The 21,006-nt window shown below is 38.9% G+C and overlaps 2 protein-coding genes across 2 annotated transcripts; one reads left to right on the forward strand and one right to left on the reverse strand.

The window, feature by feature from the left end:
• Window positions 1–341: 341 nt before the first annotated feature.
• Window positions 342–16,297, reverse strand: LOC110963108 (histone-arginine methyltransferase CARM1-like). Its single transcript, XM_022211299.2, has 16 exons — window positions 16,198–16,297; window positions 11,321–11,441; window positions 10,286–10,412; window positions 9,862–9,987; window positions 9,580–9,755; window positions 9,393–9,497; window positions 8,361–8,471; window positions 6,535–6,712; window positions 5,672–5,762; window positions 4,083–4,164; window positions 3,224–3,309; window positions 2,895–2,984; window positions 2,553–2,690; window positions 1,541–1,630; window positions 639–717; window positions 342–548 (listed from the first exon to the last, which is right to left on the reverse strand). The coding sequence occupies exons 2-15, from the start codon at window positions 11,420–11,422 to the stop codon at window positions 693–695; spliced, it is 1,527 nt and encodes a 508-aa protein (XP_022066991.1). The 5' UTR covers window positions 11,423–11,441; window positions 16,198–16,297; the 3' UTR covers window positions 342–548; window positions 639–692.
• Window positions 14,137–20,360, forward strand: LOC127532198 (uncharacterized). The gene is made up of 9 exons (XM_051943542.1): window positions 14,137–14,228; window positions 14,644–14,730; window positions 15,249–15,421; window positions 16,205–16,352; window positions 16,908–17,050; window positions 18,384–18,514; window positions 18,865–19,079; window positions 19,770–19,832; window positions 19,958–20,360. The coding sequence occupies exons 2-9, from the start codon at window positions 14,670–14,672 to the stop codon at window positions 20,074–20,076; spliced, it is 1,053 nt and encodes a 350-aa protein (XP_051799502.1). The 5' UTR covers window positions 14,137–14,228; window positions 14,644–14,669; the 3' UTR covers window positions 20,077–20,360.
• The last annotated feature ends 646 nt before the right edge of the window (window positions 20,361–21,006 follow it).

The raw sequence follows: 21,006 nt of genomic DNA on the forward strand, positions 1-21,006 counted from the left end.
CAAAGTTTCACTACCAGTATTCAATTTGTATCTTTGAGTGGTTGTAAAAGCACTAAAAGTCCAACAGAGGGAGACAGATCTGCATCAGAATCCTGTAAACTCAGTCACACACACACACACACACACACACACACACACACACACACACACACACACACACACACACACACACACACACACACACACACACACACACACACAAAAAAGATCTTAACTGTGTTAAATGGTGTAGAATTTGCATTTCACACCACGCAACAAACCTGTATGCAGCAGCAAATAAATGCTATTGATGCAGTTTGTGAATGAAGAATTTTTATTACAGAAAATTAAACAGAGAAAAAAATGCTGGTGCTTGAATGTGAAATGCAAGTTTTTATCACAGTCTGTGGACGAATATATCACCTTTAAAAAGTCTAAGAAAAACAACTCCTCCTTTTTTTCTTGACTTTACATTCAGCGTTGAAGTTTGTTGACAAAATGTTTATAAGAACAAGAGTCAGAGCTCAGCTGTGTGGAGATTTGACATCGGGTGATTCCTGATGTTGTTCCTTTTGAGATGAAAGAGACAGACTGTTAATAATAATGAAAAAAAGACATACATATCAGTATGATGAATTGGAGGCTCTGAAAATACTCACTCTGCATCCTGGAGGTGAAAGGCCTCCTGCTCTGGACCTGCAGCTCTCAAGTCTCTAGTTTTGGCACCAAGATGGAATCCTGCAGAGTCACAGTTTCACATCACTTTCAAAATGAAAAGTCTTCCTGTACAGAGATGATCGACACCTCATCCGACAAGTTTATGAACAGCAGGAAGAACTCCATCATAGAAAACAAGGAGATAACAAGAGCCTTATTATACTCTAGCTAATTAGATGTAAATAAATACATTTACTTTTGCTCAAAGACTGTACTGAAGTGCAAATTTGAGGTTCTTGTAGTTTGTCCAAAGTCTTCAATAGACACCAGCTGGTCTGTTTTATCTCTAGGAATAGGGAATCTCAGCTGCATATCGTCACCCCCAAATTAAATGTCAAATTGCCTGTTAAACTGTCTGTGAAGGCATCTCAATATTGTACTTTTTCCAGCACATTATACATCTGATTTCTGTATTGAAAATTTATGCAGACTTTACAGAATTTCCAACAAGATATTTACAAAACCATCTTAAATTAGCTGTCAAAAATCATTTTAAATGTTAAAATGCCAAACATTTTATGGGTTTAGCTGCGTAAATTTGAGGATTTGCTGCTTATCCTTTTAAATATTGCTATAAGTGTAAATTATTTCAAGTCATTTTGAAGCCTGGACAAAATAAGCACTATAAAATATGCATATGCAGCCATCTGCAGTAAATTGTTGCTCATATGTAAACACATAAATGCAGTCAAATTTCTTAATGTAAGTACATTTCCCTCAACAAACTTATGTGTTTGTACCAAAGTAAGATAGCAAGACGAAGTAGAATATCAATGAATATTATATTATAGTACATAATTTATCCATTTTGTTAAAACGTTTCACACAAGAGACAAAAAAAGACCTGAAAAAAGGGTTCTTGAGGTCCAGGACGTTTCCAGATCTGAAGCCCGACTGGTCGACTGTGGCCGTAATGTGGATGTCGTAGCTCTGTCTGGTGAGAGAAAAGGTCAAAGTTGGTGCATTTACAAGATACAGACTAATAAAGAAACCTCTAGGAGAAGAGTCCCCTTCATCAAATTAATCATTTGTGACCTTTTTTTTGATGGTTGGTTGGGTAGACAGACCTGGTATGTGCCATGGTGACATAAGATCAGAAAGAAACAACTAATGCATCGTCAAGACTTCAAATGATCAGTTGATGAATTCATAGTCAACGGACAGACAATTAATTGGTGAGAATTTGGTACTTGATTCATCAATTAGGTGTTTTTGAAAGTAAAAAGGCTCCAAATTGTCCAGTAGCAGCTTTACAATGTGAGGACAAGCTGGATTTGTGGTTTTATTGCAAATTTATCAGACAAAGAAAGCAATTTAAATATGTTAACGTGGGGTTTTACACTGTTTTATGTGATTATATATTTATAGAAGAACCAGCTCCTCATTTGGAAACCTTAAAAACAAACTCATACACTTTGTATCTCAACAAGATTTAGAAAAACTCCCTGTTAAGACAATTAGACTTTTGCAGCTCTTTCAAAATGCTGCATTTTTTCCTTTACATGGTTTATCTTGTTTTTTAACCTCTGCCTGTTAAGTATTGTCAAAAATGTACATCTGTGACAAGATGCTCTATAAAATAAACTTGCTTGCTAATATTTAATACTTCTTCTTGGACAGGTTAACCCTCATAAGTGAGATAGGAAATGTGAGAAATGTGGATTGAATTTACTGAAGTATAAAAATTGTCATTTTTATGCTGGTGATTGTAATTTTGCAGCCCTGCAAGATGTGAGAAGACACTGAATCAGTAGTACTGTGTCGCAGAAATCCAGTAGTATTAAGAAAACAGTGCAGGACTCTCGTCTGGGTCCACTGCTCTGCTGATAATTCAGTCTTATTCAGATCACACCTACCTGTTGTTAGCAGCCAGCAGCACTGTCCCAGAAAGAGTTTGTCCCAACTTAGCGAACAGAGGCGTCTGAAGCAAACACCTGATCTGAGCCCAGCGGGTTAGAGGCTCAGTGGGAGCTGTGGAGAACCACACTGTGGATCTACAAATACAGAAATAAATGGAGAGTTTACATACCTGCACATTGACTTCTAATGAATATGTGGACGGAGACGTGACTTAATATGATTTTCAGCTGCTCAGATGCAAACTTTGTTCCAGTCTGCTACATCCTCACTGTCTGTCTGCACTGAAAATCATTCAAACCATCAGTCAGTCAAAGTAGAAGGAAGTCAGTTTTACTTACTTGGACCCCCGATAAGCCACATCAAACCAGAAGGCGAATCCATGGACCAGACCAGACTGGAGCAGAGTAAACACAAAGGGAATCTCCACTCTGGAAGCACAGATTTCATTTCTGCATTCACACTGTCACATCTATACAGTATATCGAAAAAACCTACTATGTAAGAGGCAATTTTTTAACTATTATGTAACAGGCTACAGGCCTTTTTATGAGGTAAATTATGCATGCTTTACACCTTATAAAAGTACGTTTAAAGCTTCTATAAGCTGAATGGGTTGTAAAATAAAGCACTGCTGATGTGACTTTAGCAATCCAACATGATGATGTACCTGTGTAAATCCTCTTCTTTAACCTCCATGAAGTTGATGCAATGTTTCACAGACCTGGCCATCAGGATGTGCACATCAAATGTGTCCTGGAAAACACAACAATTTTAATACAATTCTTTGCTCACAATGTAGTAAATAATAATTTTAAACAACCAGCAGTTTGTTCATTTGTCGTTTTATGCTAAAATGTAGCATGATGAAGATAATTTTCTACCACTGTCATGCAACAGAAAGCAAAAATAATCCAAAACTCAGTTAATATAATGACCACCTGACAGCTCATGTGACTTAAAGCTGCTTTTATATTCAGAATTAGTGCAAATATTGCAGCATGCTTGACATTGACTCCATTTATTGCAATGCAACAATAAACAACTTGAAAGAACCTGATCACATGAACGTTGTATTGGACTTTAATTTACTTTAACCTCACAATAACTGTGAAAAAGAATTGATGGGTAATTTGGAAGAAAATTGTCTTTATTTTATCCATTTACAGTCAAAGCTGATGAGCATTTTTAAACACTTTTAGAGCAGATATTAAGCATAATATACTAATAATCTTCCAATTAAACCTGGGAAATGGTCAAACCTGCAGCAGGACATTTAGTTCATTCAGACAATTAATATACAGTAAGTATTTAGGTCCAAAAGCCAGAATAAATCCATTTTAAATCATCTAATTATTGTGATCCAGTTTTCTGCTAAAATAAAATAACAGAATGTTCTCAAACGATCCTAGTTGACTTATTTTGTGTCTACAATTTTCAAAATCTCCACCACTTTGTGAACAAATACTGTGTTACATGGATGCTTTTCTGTTATGTGCAGTAAATGCAGTTTTTCTTCTGTAACTCACCACTATCGGCTGCCTGAAAAACTCATCTACTGCAGCGCTGTGAAGAGCACTGAGGCTCACACCGTAGAAGCTTCTCTGCTGCCTGAAAAAGGTAAAGAGTGGAAAATAAATCATTTGTATATTCAGCTGATCGACATGTCTGGATGTGAATTAGTAACGTTAAAAAACAAACCTGGTGTAATGAAATGGAAAGAAAGGGCAGTGTTAGTTAGCCTCACTACAAACAGTCAACATAACCTGGTGTTTATGCACAGATTTTAGTGCACCATTTAGCAACTTTCATACCAAGTAAACACTATAAGTAGCAGCAGTAGCATGCTTTTAAAGTCATTAGTGGTAAACAGTAAACAAATATTTTCCAAATTAATCCTAATTTTATGTATTGTTTGTCAAGTACAGAAGATTGTTTGAATCAGTGTTTTCTTTCTAATCACTTCTTAAAACCGATTTTTACAGGCTTGCTTTGATGTGATGTCATCTATTTCTGCTTATATTTCTATTTTCATTATTTTTATCGTCTATTTTTAAAATTTTACCTATTTTATGTTCATTTTATTCTCTTTTACCCTTCATTTATGTATTACACTAATTTACTATTATCATTTTTAGCCTTGTGTTTATGATATTACTGTCTATTTTCTCTTATTCCACTTTTTCTGACTTGGATGTGACATTTTATTATTGTATCTGGTGTCGTCATCCTGATTTATTTTGAAAATCTTTCACAATGTTCATTCTTAAATTATTCAGTATCCTTTTTTCTTCATTGCCCTGTCTATAAACCACTTTGTAAACTCTGTTTTTAAAGGTTGCTATATAAATAATTTTTTTTTTTTTTTTTTTTATTAAATAATAGTTTTCATTGGAACTGTGGATCAGGTTTGCTCATGATGGAATTGTTGCTCTCTATTATACTGTAAGGTCTTCATGTAAAGTTCTCTGAAACTGTTACAATTTGACATAAATAACATAAAAAAAGTATTTGAATTACATTTTCAGCAGTATTTCCTAAATTACTGAATTAAACGCTGTCTTTGTTGCTATTTTAATGACTGTATAAAGTCTCAAACTTTTTGTGATGCTGCTGTGGTTATTTCAAATGAATACGTTTTTTTCTCTCTCTGTTGAAATAGTTTGGATCAAAAACATCAGTTTAGAGTTTACCTTCATTCCTCAAGGCTGACTAAGCCTGACCTGCACATAGTGGTGGAGCAGTGAAGGGCGCAGAGCGTAGCAACACTCACACACACACACACTTTCATGCACAAGCAAACTGCAAAACAGAGGTCATATTGTTTGCAGAAATTTTGCAAAAATACATGAACGCAGCAGAATGAGTACAACAAATGTAAATCCGCCTCAACTAAAATGTCCAGCCTACAGTAGTGCATGCAAGTCAGACCCTTTTTTGCTGTGTATGAGGCAGGACTGAAGTCGAGCGTTTTACACCCAACAGGAAACATGCCTGACTGAGGTCAAACACTGAGAACACGCATGTGTGCGAGAGAGAAAGAAAAAGAAAGGGAGTCAGTGTGTTTGTGTCCTCATGCATGGATTTATGTCTGAGCATGCTTGTGTGTGTGAGAGACCAGAAACTGGCTTGAGCGTAGTGTTCAAAGTAGAGCTGCTCGTCAGTGAAGGGAGCCAGATGGATATCACCATAGGAGGGAAACATCAGACCTGGAGACAGAGGGAGAGAATGACAGACACAGAATGAGCTAGAGAGACAAATGTAAAACATTACAGACAGACATGTACACAAAAGAGATGATGAGAAATGAAACTGTTTATCATAGAAATCTATCCCTCCATCTGTCGATCTGTTTGCAGTTGTTGTTGTGGTAGCAGCAGGTTGAAAAGCTTTTTCCAGGTATTTCTTTCCAAAGCAATGTTATCCAGCTTTTTCTGGCAGATCAAAAGGTGTCCCCCGGCCAGATGAGATATGTAACTCATCCGATGAGTTCTGTGTCGACTATAGAGTCTCCTCCTGACTGGACTAGGAACCTCTAAAGGTAAGCACCGTCAGAGGAAGTATTCTAATCAGATTCACAAAACACCTTAGCTGGCTCCTTTCAGCATGATGGACCAGTGACTTTTCTGAGTTTCTTCCAGATTTTCCACCTCATCATGATGGAGGAAACCTATTTCGGCCGCTTGTATCCACGATCTTATTCCTTTGGTCACGACCTAGAGCTCAAGACTAAAAGTGAAGGTTAGAACATAGATCGATTGATAAATCAAGAGAACATTGCATAAGTCCATTTTTCCACCTCATTTTCCTGTCATTTGTGTACAAGAATTCGAGATCTCAGCATCTCACCCTCAACCCAATGAGAGCAATCCAAGTTTCCAACAAAGAACCGCAAATAGAAATGGTGGCCAAAACTGAAAAAATACCCACAAGGTACAAAAAACCAACATTATCCTTTCACTTTGCTTTGTCTGCTCTTACCATTGGGTTTGAGCCATTTCCTGGCATACAGGAAGTTCCTCATGAGCCTCTCATTGAGCAACATGTAGCCCATCGGCTCCGAGACGATGACGTCCACCATGTCAGGACAGTTGACCTGACGAACCTCCCCCTCCAGGACCATGATCCGCTCAGAGAGATGGTTGCTCTGGACCAGGATCTGTACAGGAAACAGAAAACACATAACTAGGATAATGATACATACATTTCAGCATACTGGACTCTGTGTATGGGATGTTCCTGAACAATAATGCAGCTTTAGGTTGTGGACATCATATTTAAAGGTTCCAATTCTTTCCTGATCCGCTCTTTTGTGCAAGTTGGGCATAGTAGAAGGAGAAGTCAGTCAAAGCGTGAGTTAGCGTGGGAGTAACTTCCAAATATGTTGGAAAACAAGCCAAATGTCTAAGAATGCATCACAGTGAACTTCTACCTGGATGTTTGTATGTTTACAGGCTTTGAACTCTTTGGCATCATGTCGCAGTGAAACAGGAAAAAAATCTGGTATTTTTTTAGCTTGAAAAGTGCTTTAACTCTGAGTCACATAACTTTGTCTATGGGGAAAATGAATGGAACTTTGCTTCTGGAACCAGGGTCGTACAAAATAGCTGATCTCCTTCACAACTCCTCTTTTTGTTTTCAGCGTTTTTGGCGAGGTCTCATTTCAGGGAGACAACAGGATTATATTTTTTCCAAGATCAAGATATTAAAGAGTTCAAGGTATTTCCCCCTGAACAAAACATGCGTTTACTCACTTACCTCTAGTGGTTGTGGTTTTGCGATTCCAGAAACAATGCTGTGTTCTGGATAATCCACACTGTGCTCAGTTTTTATAGAGTGTAGCTTCAGAAAGGATAGAGCATCCGGAGACTGATCCCTGTCCAAACTTATAAAAATAAAATCGAAACTCCAACAGCAGTTTGGGGAAAAAAATGGACTTTGCGGTGAGAAATTTACAACACTTCCTTCTGAATGCCTACCGTGAAGCAGATACATCTAACATCTTCTCAGATCTTTTAATTTAGCATTTATGTATAAAGGCTTATTGTTGTTTGCTGTTACATTTAAATGGATGGAAAATAGCATGTAACTGCAGCCAATGATTGTTAAACTTGAGTGAATGTATATTGAAATTGATAGATTGCTTCTTCTATGTTGGAGATGAGTTTCTAGGAAAAGCTGAGGAAAGGGACATCTGGAACGGCCTGCTTAATCTACTGCCACCATGACCTGGCCCAGATAGTCTGAAGAAAATGGATGGATGTGGGTGATAAATGGCCCACACTCCTCATATATAACACCTTTTACCTTGTATAATGTGCTTTACAATGTTTATGGCCTTCAGGAAGAACTGACTTCTAACTTACTAATTAAGTCTCTGTTGTGTTGGAAGTCTGCTTCAGTAACTAATAAAAAGCTGATATAATCCCCAGACATTGGTCTGAGCCCTGCACTGTGCATAAGCATCTCCTTACAGCCCCCGTCCTACTGAACCTTGGGCCAGATGTTGCCGCAACCCATTAACTCCCCCAGAATGCTACGCTCTGCATGTGATGTATGTACTCAAAGCCTGTGTGTGTGCTATCGAGTGCAACGCTGTGGTTTCTCATGAGGCGTCAGCACGGCCAAAACACACAAAACATTATTCTCCAAACTCTGCATGTGAGCTCACAGTCAGAAGATTCAAGTCTTGCTAGTAGATTTGTTCAAGAAACTCAAACAATGGTAAGAGAATAGTTTTACAGCCAGTGTACAACGTTGAACTTAAACTGTTTAAAAGAGAACAATGTGATGTACGATGCACTGACCTTCGTGTACTTGGCCATTGGGCTGGAATCGACTGCATACACTTTGGAAGCTCCTGCCTGGGCTGCGAAGAAAGACAGAATACCAGAACCACAGCACACATCCAGAACCACCTACAGAGACAAGAAGGCAGAATGGATTGTGAACTTGATTTTGTTATAATGTGCCAAGATGGGTCCATCAGAAAAGTCTCCTTACACTGAAGCAGCGTTCAGACGACATTGAATTTGATTTAATTGGAGGCTTGTTCAACTAAATCAGCTTGCAGCTGCAGTTAGAAACATGACTGTGCCTCAGGTTTAACACTAAATTTTGCTTACGAAGTAGCATTGTGATGCTGAGAGACATGGTATCAGAACATAAACTAAGAAAATGCCAAATAAAGAACAGCTCAAGTACTGTCAGAAGAAGGCATTCTGGTATTAGTCAGGTTTCTAAACACTTCACAGGAGGGGAAACAAGCCAAAATGCAGCGGATGTGCTCTGGCATACTCACATTTCACAGCATATGACTGAAAAAAGTGTTATTTACTCGTGAAACCAGCTTTGAGAGTTGCTGCTTTAAAGACTGGACACCTGTACTGACTCAACTCTAAACTGACCAAGGTGAAGTAGTACTCCATCCTCCATTTATGGAGAAGGATTCAAACTGCAACAAGATAAGGAGACCACACACCTTAAAGCTTTGAGTTAAAGACACTAGAAGATCAATACTGTCATTGACTTTCCTCCACAGCCACCTGACCTTACATTTAAAACCTTCAGTGTGTTACATAGCTAAGATGTAGCATCCCAGAGTTAAATTTCAAATGCTCTGTATAAGTATACAACAGAAATGTGCAATATCACTTAAATGTCAAATATTCAAAACTGTTTCTCTGCTGAATAACTGCGTTAATTCAAAAGTGACAAGTTCAGTATTTCCTCTTATGAACATATAGAACAAACCACAGTATCACATAGTACAAGATAAGTGGACTTTGGAGTCTTCATAAAGGAATGTTTTCCAATGTAGTGTCTCTACAGTAGCCCACCTTGTCCCTGAAGTCAGCATCATTGGCTAAAATGGCTTTCTGATAGGTGGCGGTCCTCAGGTAGTCCTGAAGTAGACTCTGCTGCAGGCTCAGACAGCTGTGGAACTGCACACACACAGAAACACACAGAACAACAAGCATGTATTTGAAGTTTTAAACTTTAAAATCATAATGTGTGAGTGTCTACCTGGTAGCACTGTGTCGGGGCATTTTCAGTCCTTGTTTCAAACATTGTGGGGTGTCTCCTAGAAGCTGTTTGAACTCCATCTGCATCCTCATTTCCTCTCTTGTCTCCTTCTCTGCTACTTATCTTACTGTCTTCAACACCTCCTCTCTTCAGTAACCTCTGGAAGTTCTTCATATCTAAAGAATCAAAGATCACAAGATGTTTTCAGAGATACTGTATATATGCTGGATCTATTCAGGATGATAAGCAGGATTCATTTAAAGAATATGTAACAGTACAAACCAGTTGCAGTTTTGAATTGCAGCAGAAGGCTCAGCTTGCCGATGGTAAGCAGGAAGGACTGACCTCCGACCTGACAGCAATCCATCTCCTTACAAACAGTAAACTGGAAAACTGATACTCTGTTGGCTGAAAAGATATTTAGCACAAAAAGATTAGACTTGAAGCTTAAGACTACTTTATATTATAGACATTGTTATTTACAGTATCTGTTACAGATGGTTTGCAGTATTCTGATTTCCTGATGCACTGAAAATCAACATATTGATGTGATTTAGGTTTTTTCTTGGTACTGCACTAAACATTACATTTTGGCGCATACTTTTTTCCACTGTTGAAGCCTTCTTCCTCTGTATTCTCTATCTATGCAAGCACAACATCTGTGTTTGCGTGTATATCTGTATCTGTGTGGTCCTCCACTACTCACCGTCCTGCACAGTGAGCTGCTGAGCCTCCAGTCCGTTGGTGAGGAGCACAGTGAGTTCCTGTTCGGCTTTCTGTCTGAACACATGGACATGCTGCTCTCTGATCACCTCCATCTGAATCTGCTCCTCCTAAAAACACAACCAGAGCACAATTTTTCATGCGGGTCAGCTGGTGTCTTTGCAGCAAATGTGTAGCAAATTTGTAACACCCACTGCTGCTTCGTTATAAAACACTGACCCCATCTTTTCCCCTTTTAAACATAACCTGAATGTAGCCCTGTCCATTCTGTAGGTCTGGCTGTCACAAACTCAAAGAAAGTGACAAGTAATTAAAACATGCAAGAGATTTTCTCAAACCAAAAAAACTTTATTAAAGCTAAACTAACATAAAAAAAAATACAAAAAGACATAGTTACTGATGACAGTGAATGGATGTGTGTCATGTAGAAGGTTGATGTCAGGTGGATGGAAGAGAGAAAGTGAACACATAAGATGGTTTTTATTACTAGGAAGGTCCAGGTGAGCTGCATCAGCTGATGAGCCTCACATGTCAGATATTTAGAGATTAATGATGTTACATATTATTTTCTGTCAGTGGTTTTCTACAGTGATTTTATGACCATATGAAGAAATGTTGACTGTATTTTCATCATTTTTAACTGGCTGTTAATTGTTAAGATGACCGACTATCAGTTAAAGAAATACTATCAAATTTGTATCCAGACCTCATACCTGCTCACCAGACTCCTACTTCAGTCAATTTACTGAATATTTCATGAACAAGTTTCTCCAGCAAAAATCTAGTGAAGTTATGCCGTCCCATATTTACAACTTGAGATTCTTGCTAAGACATTTCACATGTTAATACTCAGACTAATACATGCTCTGTGCAGTCCTCGGCTCAGCATGGTATTGTTATCTAGTGTTTTCTCATAATAATTTCTGCACTAACACTAAACCAACTTCGCCGAAATGCAACTAACTGAGTCACGATTCATTAGAACAGTAAATGTGATCGAGTCCTCCTCCAGTTTTACCTCCGCGTGTGTCTCCATGTGGGCCTCCTCCGATCTCGCCTCCTCCTGCAGAGTGAAGACCCTGACGGAGAAAGCCAGTGACTCCTCACTGCTCTCCTCCATTCTTCAGTGTGGAAGGAAGCTGCTGGTTGGGAAGAAAAGTAGACGAGGAGGAGGAGGAGGAGAGGAGGGGATGGAGGAAAGGGGGAGGAGAGATGGAGGGAAGAATATGAGGGAAAATAGGGAGAGCAGTGGGGGACAGAAAAATTGTAGCATTTCTGTTAAAACTTCTGCTCGAACTCCACTTAAAGCAACAGAAATCATTTCACCAGTTTATTTGTTGCTTTATTGGTTGCTTAATTTGATGGTGTTGTAGCTATTTATATGATAAAAAAGAAAGTAAAAGCTAAATTTGGAGCTGTCTAATCCAGTTAGGAGAAGTTAACCAAGAAATACCTCACAATTACCCTCAGTCAACAGAGGTTGCTACAATAGTTTCACTATATAAATGTTATCTTCACGTGTTTTCCACAATAGTGTAAGAAAAACTACAAAAGGCCTTTAAGGAACGATGGAAGGAGATCTGGAATAAGTTCTGAGACAAACCAAAGCAGGTTACTGTACAGAACCATGCATAAAGTTAAATATACAGAGATGACAGATGTACCACCATGGTAGGTTAAGAAGATCTGGAAATTGAATGTCTTTTTTGTGATGTTGATGCTGTATGACATTTGGTGTCCCCTGCTTCATGTACAGTGACTCAAGGAATCATTCACTGGACGAAATGAAGCTGAAGAGCCCTGATTTGTTTTGGCTGCGTAAAGGTGATTGTGTATGTCGAGGTGGATCTTTAACCACTTGAACCTCAAAACCTGAAGGAAGGCTTGAAAGGCAAAAATCACTAAAATTACACAATTTACTAGAGGTAGAAATAGTAAGAACAGACACAATCATCAGCCTTCTTTACAAAAATCAAAAAGAAGTTAAGTTTAATAAATTTAAAGTTTGAACGGCGAAAATAATGAGCACATAAGTCAGTTGTGACAATAATCACTACAATGTACAACATCAGCTTTGTGGTAATTAAATACATCACACACAGATTCCCAGTCTCTATTTTGCATCATAGAGTGTTAAAAATTATGGAGTTCGACTTGTTGTGGGACGAACTATGTGGTGACAGTTTCTAAAATACCTCAAATGTCTTTATCTGTATTATGTTTTGGACAAGAAAGCTTTCATATCATCAAATATTGGACAACACATACAGCGATACTGATGATTGATGATTGGTGAATTTCCATTCACTATAAGAAAAAAACAAAAACATCACCGTGGCAGCAACCTATAGGCTGAAATTACAAGTTTTGCAGAGGGTTGTGAATTTGCAATAAAGTAGTCCAGTTGTTTTTAATGAATTATCTATTTTAGTGGCGAAATTTACCGGTTCTTTGATGTGTCAGTCTGTGCAAAAGCGTTGCTTAAAGCTGGTAACAGAAGGCATGTCCTTTTAAATCCCGTTACAGCGTGAAAAGAAGAGAAGAGAATTTCTCCTGGAAGCTAACCAATGCCTAACATGATCTGTGTCTGATATCTTGTTGAGACAAATTAATTACTGTATGTGGCATCCGTACGCACTTCAGATAATGCAGAAATAATGGAGATAAAGAGAACACTTTTTTAGAGGTTTACAGCTCACTTCTGGGGTTAATTTGTATACCTAGTTTTTCCCATGGAAGCTGAATGCATCATCCCTGTGGTCACATGTGACAGTGGAACACACACAGGCAGCACTGTACTCGTGCCATCTAACATTTCAGAAAGTCGATATGAACCATGCGCATATGACACATAACATTTCTCACTCTGGTACTGTATATGTGTTGCTGTGCAGAGATTTAAGGTGCTGGTGGGGATGCTTTGGGTCATACATCAACTTTATACAAAGTGGGGGGAAAAAACTAAGAAACTTTGGCACTTAAAAACACTTAAACAGCTTTCTAAAGTAGCTGGCGGGTAGGTTAATCAACATCTTGGAGCAGTTGCCGTGGTTCTTGTGTGGATTCTCAGTGGTTGAGGTTGAGGCTGTGGGGTCACACCATCTGTTGCAGCTCTCATTGTTCTTGTCAATGAAGGCAGTTGTTTATGACTTGTGCATATATGATGTCTTCTCTAGGATTTGACTGTGCCTGTCTTAAGTATTAGTCTAAGTTTAACTCATCTATGCATACGTGTGGTTATTTATTTATTTTTTTACTAGCGTTATTGATTTATGTGCTTTCAGTTTATTTTGAGTTTACAACTCAGTAACAATTACATATTTATCCTACTGGTTAGCACGTTCAAACAGAGATCATGTTACCACACTGTAAACCCCATTTCTCCAAATGGACCCTCCATAGGCTTCCTGTGCTCTTTGAATATTATGTACGAGCAAGAATCCTGCCACGTGCCTCTCGGTGTCCGATTCCTGTGAGCAGGCTGCCAGCTAAGCACAATGTACTGGACCTGTGTGGCCGTTTAAACCCTGAGCCCGGCAGTGCAGGGAAGTCTGTATGTATGTAAAATGGAAAAGAAAGGTGTATTTGAATATTATTAGATCGATTAACAAACAGGAGAGGTGTACTTGTGGAGATAAGAGGCATCTACCACTTTAACCACCTGGAAAAATCTCATTCAGTATGGAAACGTGAACGTGTAAATTCAGGAATTTGAGGTAAAAAAAAAAGGCCGTGAGAAGTTCTCTCTCACTGTTAACTTGACTTTGACCGATGTGCCGTGTACATAATTCCCACTGCACTTGAAGGCAGCATTTGGTGCCGTCAGTCTTGTAAAATGAGAGGAGGCACCTGCTATTTAAAACACACACAGGGCCATGGCATCCTCACGGCCTCGAAGGATTCCTTAATCTCTTGAACATTTCTCGGTAAGAACAGTTTGTTTTGTTTGTTGCTTGCCCTTCTGTGATGTGAAGCGGTGCCAAAGCTATGTCAGAAATACCGTAGTTTACGGTTTGACCTGTCAACTTTAGCTAAATTAATTTAGACAGGATAAAAATGGCTTCATGCTTATTTACACCACTGAGAATGAACTCTGAGATTTTTGAAGAAACTCGGTGGTTGGTGATTATTGTTATGCCAGAGTTAAGAGGATTATATTTATTTTAAAATTGTAGTCAAACTTTTAAAGGGTCTTTAAACCATTCTCAAAAAGGACACGCACTATGTTTTTCTATGTGAGAGTCAGATGTGCTATAATGACAATAAAAAAGGTAAAATTCTAAAGTCTAAATCATGCCATAGTAGCCTGGCTGACTGCTGAATGAAGCTCTTCTCTGTCAGTACTGTAGGAGGACGACAGCAACAAGATGTTTCCTGTGTGTGGTTTGGTGCTGTTGCTGTGTCTTCAGTGTGGAGGGCTTTGCAGTGGTGAGTGTCTGTTTCATTAAAAACTTTTGTATTCAGTTTTACACACATGAGATTGTGCCATGTTTTGACATTGCCAATAAAATAGCATGTTAAGGGGTTTAATGCCATGAAAATGACTTCAATCAAACCAATGCAATTATTACCTACTGAACCCTAGATTCTGTAGTAATCCAGTTTAGCCTAATATTAATCTAATACAGTACACTGTCAATGGCAGCTGGTGCTAATCTTCTTTGGGTTTGCTGGAGCACCACTAATTAGCTCAAGTGAATACTGTTGAAGTCATAAAGTGACACCAGGAACTGAATCTAAGTTTGATGTGGGTTTGTTTTCAATGATTTTTGTTTTGAAGCTCACCACTCTAGAATCCTGTTTGTAGTAAACTTAATCCTTCATACATACTTCTCTCTTTTATCTTCTGTTGTCAGATGGTCCACCTTACCCTCATGAATCCTCCCTAACATTTTTCCTTTGTGTTTTGTGAATCATTTATTGATCTATGTTGTATTTTTGTCTAGCCTTTCATATAGCGGAGACACTGACCGTTCAGGTGGACTATGGGCAGCCTGCCCTCTTACACTGTAATGGCTCAGCTTTCCTCGAGGAGGAAGGAACTGTCCACTGGGAAGCAATGGGGCAAGATGTGGCGATTCTGGCGGAAGGCGAGCCAATATTGGGGGAACATTTTGAGGTTAGTGCTGCCTTGAATGATGCTTTATGTTTATTACAAATCATTATACTAGGGATATCCTGAGCCAATATCACAAATTGGGTTTGGGACAGATCAAGGCATTTTATAACCTACTGGCATCAGCACCAATCTAACCCTGATCCTTTGTTTACATCTGCTGTTAGACAGGTGTCAAAAAGAGTTAGGACAAGCTCAGGCAAGATATTTTGTATAAAATACACCAGCTCTACCCAGAGGTCATTAAGAATTGTACTGGTCTCTGTCATGGTGCCCGTTGTTCGTTAAACCCAAACAATACAGAACTGAACATAGTCTAAATGATCGTCTTCAAACATAAAGAGGCTCCACCTGGTAACCAGTTACTACAGTAAATCTGTACCTGGAGTACAACAACTCTTTGCATTTCCCAGCTTGTTAGGAAGCTTGACCCAACAGTGGCAACAGTGGGCTGATTTCAATAACTTTAGTGTACTTTTAATGTGTATTATCTCGAAAAACTGTATCAGATTGGGACTTGGCATTGGCAGATATTAAATACTACATGATCAGGACATCACCATACTATACAGTATGGATTTTGATTTAAATAAACATAGACTATCACTTACTTTTAGTGTAAAATGTTCAACAGAAAAGTTTGAAATGAAGTTGTATATTAAGACATCCTCTATAATCAATCCCTTAGCCTATAATAACTTATGAATCGAACAATTATGGTATTTCTTCTGTAAAATTGAGAATTTCACTCTACTTTTGATGTACAGTCTATCAATTACCTTCCAGGGCCGGGTCCAGGTGCCTCCAGATGAGCAGTTCAGGGAAGGAAACTGGTCAGTAGTCCTCAACCAAACAATGCTCAGCGACACAGATATGTATGAGTGCATCTGGCAAGGAGGAAAAACCATATCAACAGTCTGGCTCACAGTCAGGGGTGAGTTGGATGTGAAGCTTACCAGTTTCATTTGAGGTTTGGTCAGATTTAAATGAATGATACTAAAACAACTTCAGAAAATCAACTCATCATCAAGTGTGCATGCCTGTCCCAAGTCCATAAGAATGCCCGCTCTATGACTGATATAATAAACGTGCATGAATCTGTTCTGGATTCAGGTCCACACAACATGTCTCTTGCCATCTGTACCATGTGTGCACCTAAATTCTTCCTGCCAAGCATTCCAGTATTCCCAGTTTGTGCCTCATTTGTTTTTTTAGACCTTTTTATTGCACCTTGGATTCTGCCTTGGCCAGTTTCCTGCCTGCTGTGTGCTGCGAAGCATCAGTTCACCCAAAATACATTCTGCAGCTACAGAGTATGGACGGTTGAGAAATTGGAATAATTGGCTGGCGCAGTGTGCTAGTTTTCAACATTACTTCAGTAGTATCAAAACTAAATTAGCAACAGACTTTAAAGAATCCTAATGATTTCATTTGTTTCTTCTTCTTCACATGTGCTGCATGTTGCCACTTTCTTGACGTCTCCCTCAAGAGCCCAAAGTTGAGCGCTCCATTACAGTACATGAAGGCACCGGGGTCGACCTAGCATGCTACATTCATGTCTCCAAAACTGTGCCTTCATATATGGAAGTGTGGTGGACCAGGAATGGCAGTACCCTCATATCGATAAAAAACGTACGGTATACTGCAAAAGGCCAATCATTCATATATATTTAATATCAAAATGTATGATGTATATATTGTCTGACGTGAGGAAAAGACAGGAAATTGCAAACTGCAGTTCATGCTTATCAAGGCGAAACCTTTCGCAGGTCTCAAATTGTGGCCAGTGGCTAAAGTGTAAAGCATGACCAACAAGTACGAGGAGTTCCACACTGTGAAAAATCTCAAGGGTGTGGTAGGAAACCAAAGATGCCTGCACTGGCAAGAATGGGAGCATGAGAGGCCATTTGAGTACAAGGATCATGGCCAAGACCTTCCCAAGGAATCTGAGTAATTCTGGTACCAGTATCTCAAGGCAAACACTCCAACCGGATACCGAGCAAGGAGGGCTTATTTTGTCCATGACAGGCACACTTAAGGTCAACTGGATGTAGAAAAACACTTTTGGTCCTTAATTTTGCGGTTGGATGAGATGAAAATGGAGATGTTTGGATACAGAAAAGTGACTTTTGGTTGGAGAAAGACATTAAAGCATTCTACCGCAAGATCACCATTCCGACAATGAAGCATGGTGATGAGAATGTGATGCTTTGGATGCTTCTTTAGCTATCAGACAATCTAGTCAAAGTGAAATGCGACATGAGAAAAAAGGATGGCATTAAGACTCGAGAGGAAAACATCAGGCAGTGTGCAGAAGAACTTGTCTTTGGGCAGCATGGGACCTTCCAAAAAGACAAGATAGATGTTAAACATACAGCCAAAGTGGTCAAGACACAGAAAACCAGATGAACGCTTTTGAGCGAGCCGGTCAGAATTCAGAGATGAATCCTATTGAAAGTCTGTGGAAAGAACTGAAGCCCAAAGTGATGGCAAGGAAGCCTTCCAACTTCAAAGAACTAAAGATCCTCAAAGATAGCAGAGGACACACCCAGAAAGCTTGTTCGCAATTATAACAACTATTTGATGTGGTTTTCTCATTGATTAGTTTGCAATTTTGGACATTTTTAGTGAAAATGTAAAAATACATAGGGAAAATGTTCAAATCAATAACGTGTCTAACACCCTGTCTTACTGTCACTTGCTGACTTTATTTCTGGAAAGAAGAACCCTATTGGCCCACATGATAACCCAGACGATGTCCTCACTCACTTGACCATCCCAGAGTCTTAGGTGTCTCATGTATGCAAGAAGGGATATCAACATCTAGTCCTGCACAACAGACTACTATACATCATATTTTGGCATGTCTGTGAATAACCTGTGGCTTAACTGTGCTGTCATGGGTTGATATTGAATCAAAACTATCTTTACCTTGAATATTTGAACATCTCTTTTTACCTTACAGGGTTTACTATTCACTCATCAGTCGCCTGATTCTGATACTCTTCTAATGAACGTCACTGATGAGGAGTTTCGTCTGTATATGACATCAACAATGAGTGACAGTGGAGAGTACCAGTGCTGGTATAGAACCAGGTAGGTTCCATCGATCTGCTTTATCCGCAGTTTTGTGCATGGAAAAGACCTCGGACTAACTAATCGTGTTCCACTGGCTAAAAACAAGAGTTGCAGCAAGCGGGGAGGTTTTGAGAGAAGAGTGAGGCGGGAATTTCATAGGTTTCTCGTATTTTGTTGTTTTCAGTGGTTCTCATAAGCCAAAACACGTTTAAAATGTGGGACCTTTGCAACACGTATCCTCTTTCTTGTCAGACAGAATGTGCTTCTTTGTCATTTTTATGTAAAAAAAAAAAAAACAATTAAAAACATTTTAAGTGTTTTGTATTATAATTACTACTACCAATAACCATTCTTAATTATATTTTCAGGGAGTCTGACAGTCCCAAGCTTGGGATACCAGAAAGTATCACACTGACTGTGCTGGAAGGTTTTGATCCTGATAACCTGATTACAACAACAGAGGACTGGGGCAGTACATCCCACTGGACTGTAACACCCTGGACAGAGGACGTGACTGAAACCACTGAATCCCACCATGACTTTACACCTGTTCTCCTGGAAGACTCCACACAACCAATTCCAGGTGAACCTTTCCCAGTAAGAATGAAAATATTAAAGAAAGCAGCTTCAGTGAGGCTGATTTGTACAGCAGCTACCCAAAGATTCACTGTCTGTAGCAGTCACAAAAATAAGTAGTTTGCTCTCTGCAGATTCTCTAAAAAACGAAAAAAAAATCTGCACTTCTTGGCACAATGGTGACACCGTCATTTAATAAAAAATCAGAGGCTCCTCATCTGAACTGGGCTGAACTGCAGGCTGTGTTTCTCTACTTCCAGCCATGCGTGTGCTGTTTCCATAGAGATGTGGGACTTTAAAAAATAAATCCACAATGAGTAAAACTGTGACAGAAGAGGAAAACATTTAGAAACTGCTTGGAGTTCAGAGGATTAAATAGATAAACACTTAAAGTTACAGATTATGTACAAGAAACTATTTTCCAGCGGTGCTTGTTCATCAATTTCTTTAGTAGAAACTTCTGTTTTTTTTAACCAATTTCATGTATCTGCTTTGTGTGATTTGAAAAATGTGGTTGTGCTTTCCACATTTTTAGCATTTATACCTTCTAATTTCTGGGCAATTTGTGTCAGATTGATGAGAATCTTTTCACCATTTGCTCTTGAAATCTGTGCATTTGCATGTAATTGCTTAACAGGGCTCCAATACAATGACTTAAGTTATTTTATGACTTAAGTTATTATTTTATTATTTCCAGTAGTGACAGAGTCACGGCTGATGGAAGCCTTTGAGGAGATGGTGACGTTCTTTCCAGATGAAGGTTAGCAGCAGAATATCAAGGGGAAAAAATTACAAAAACCAGTAATCAATAATCACAAACTGGTAATCAGAGATATAGAAAAACAGAAATCTAACTATGAGATGTTGCCCCTTTTCTTCTGCCAGACGCCCCATCTGAGTCTGAGTTGGACGACCTTCCTTGGATTCGGATTGGACTCATCAGTGGAGTCTTGCTGGTCACAGCAGTGGTTCTGTGTGTTCTGGGAGCTCTACGGAAAATTTAAAACATCCAGTGGGGTTCTCACCTCTGCTGTTAAACTGCCCTACATACTTGACAGGGTCTGGGTCGGCGTCTGAGCTGGACACGCAAGGAGGAGCTTCTTGTTTGAAGAGAGGAGTTGCTGCAGTTGGGTTCACAGCAGACAATGAACCAAACTGTACATTTGAATGATGCAAACGATTTTAAGTTCATATCCGGGAGCTGTAATGCCAATTGTCAGATTTTTGTAATGGCTAGAATACTGTACATGATCTACATGTTGTTTATTAAACTGGAAATGTAAATGTTTTTGGATTTTCTGCCATTTTTACTGTATCAAGATGTCTGAAGTTGGTTACACAGTACACAACTGAACTTAGTACACCACTGTGTAGTGTCACTTAAATGACAAATGATTCTAAATTGCATCAGCTTACAGTGATTGCATCAGTTCTAAATTGAACAGTAGGGTATTTGTTCTTATCTACACTCATGCAGCCCCATATCATCACACTCCCAGTGCTGTGCTTCACTGTCAGGACTGTGCATTTAATGTGATAGTCCTGACCAGGTTCATGCTGAAAATGATGGATCCCAGCGGCAGCAAGGTTAGTTCATGGGCTCGGACCCAACAATTTCCAATATCGGCACCACTCAAGGTGACCAATACTTTTTGGTATTTTTAACTTGCTATATGTCTCTAGTTTGCATTTTGATATGATATCCATTGCAGACTCACAGCTTAATAAATGTTATCACTGGTTCAATGGACACAATGAAAGGGTCTGAGCCAAAAGTCAAATTCGATAGGATTATTCCTCGTTATAAAAAAATAAGAAGCACCACACATCATCATCTGTGTTATTAACTTTACAACACAGAACAATACGACAACAAACTTGAGTCAGAAAGATTTTGTTGCTGTGGTAACAAGATTGTCTGTGACAAAAACAAG

This window comes from Acanthochromis polyacanthus, chromosome 22, assembly GCF_021347895.1.
Source record: "Acanthochromis polyacanthus isolate Apoly-LR-REF ecotype Palm Island chromosome 22, KAUST_Apoly_ChrSc, whole genome shotgun sequence".
Taxonomy (NCBI): Eukaryota; Metazoa; Chordata; class Actinopteri; family Pomacentridae; genus Acanthochromis; species Acanthochromis polyacanthus.

Coding starts and splice junctions, on each gene's coding strand:
- LOC127532198 (XM_051943542.1), top strand. CDS start 14,670: ATGTTTCCTGTGTGTGGTTTGGTGCTGTTGCTGTGTCTTCAGTGTGGA. Junction 15,422..16,204: donor TATTGGGGGAACATTTTGAG/GTTAGTGCTGCC, acceptor ATTACCTTCCAG/GGCCGGGTCCAGGTGCCTCC. Junction 18,515..18,864: donor CAGTGCTGGTATAGAACCAG/GTAGGTTCCATC, acceptor TTATATTTTCAG/GGAGTCTGACAGTCCCAAGC.
- LOC110963108 (XM_022211299.2), bottom strand. CDS start 11,422: ATGGAGGAGAGCAGTGAGGAGTCACTGGCTTTCTCCGTCAGGGTCTTC. Junction 9,988..10,285: donor GCAGCTCACTGTGCAGGACG/GTGAGTAGTGGA, acceptor ATATCTTTTCAG/CCAACAGAGTATCAGTTTTC. Junction 2,985..3,223: donor AAAGAAGAGGATTTACACAG/GTACATCATCAT, acceptor CTGTGCTTCCAG/AGTGGAGATTCCCTTTGTGT.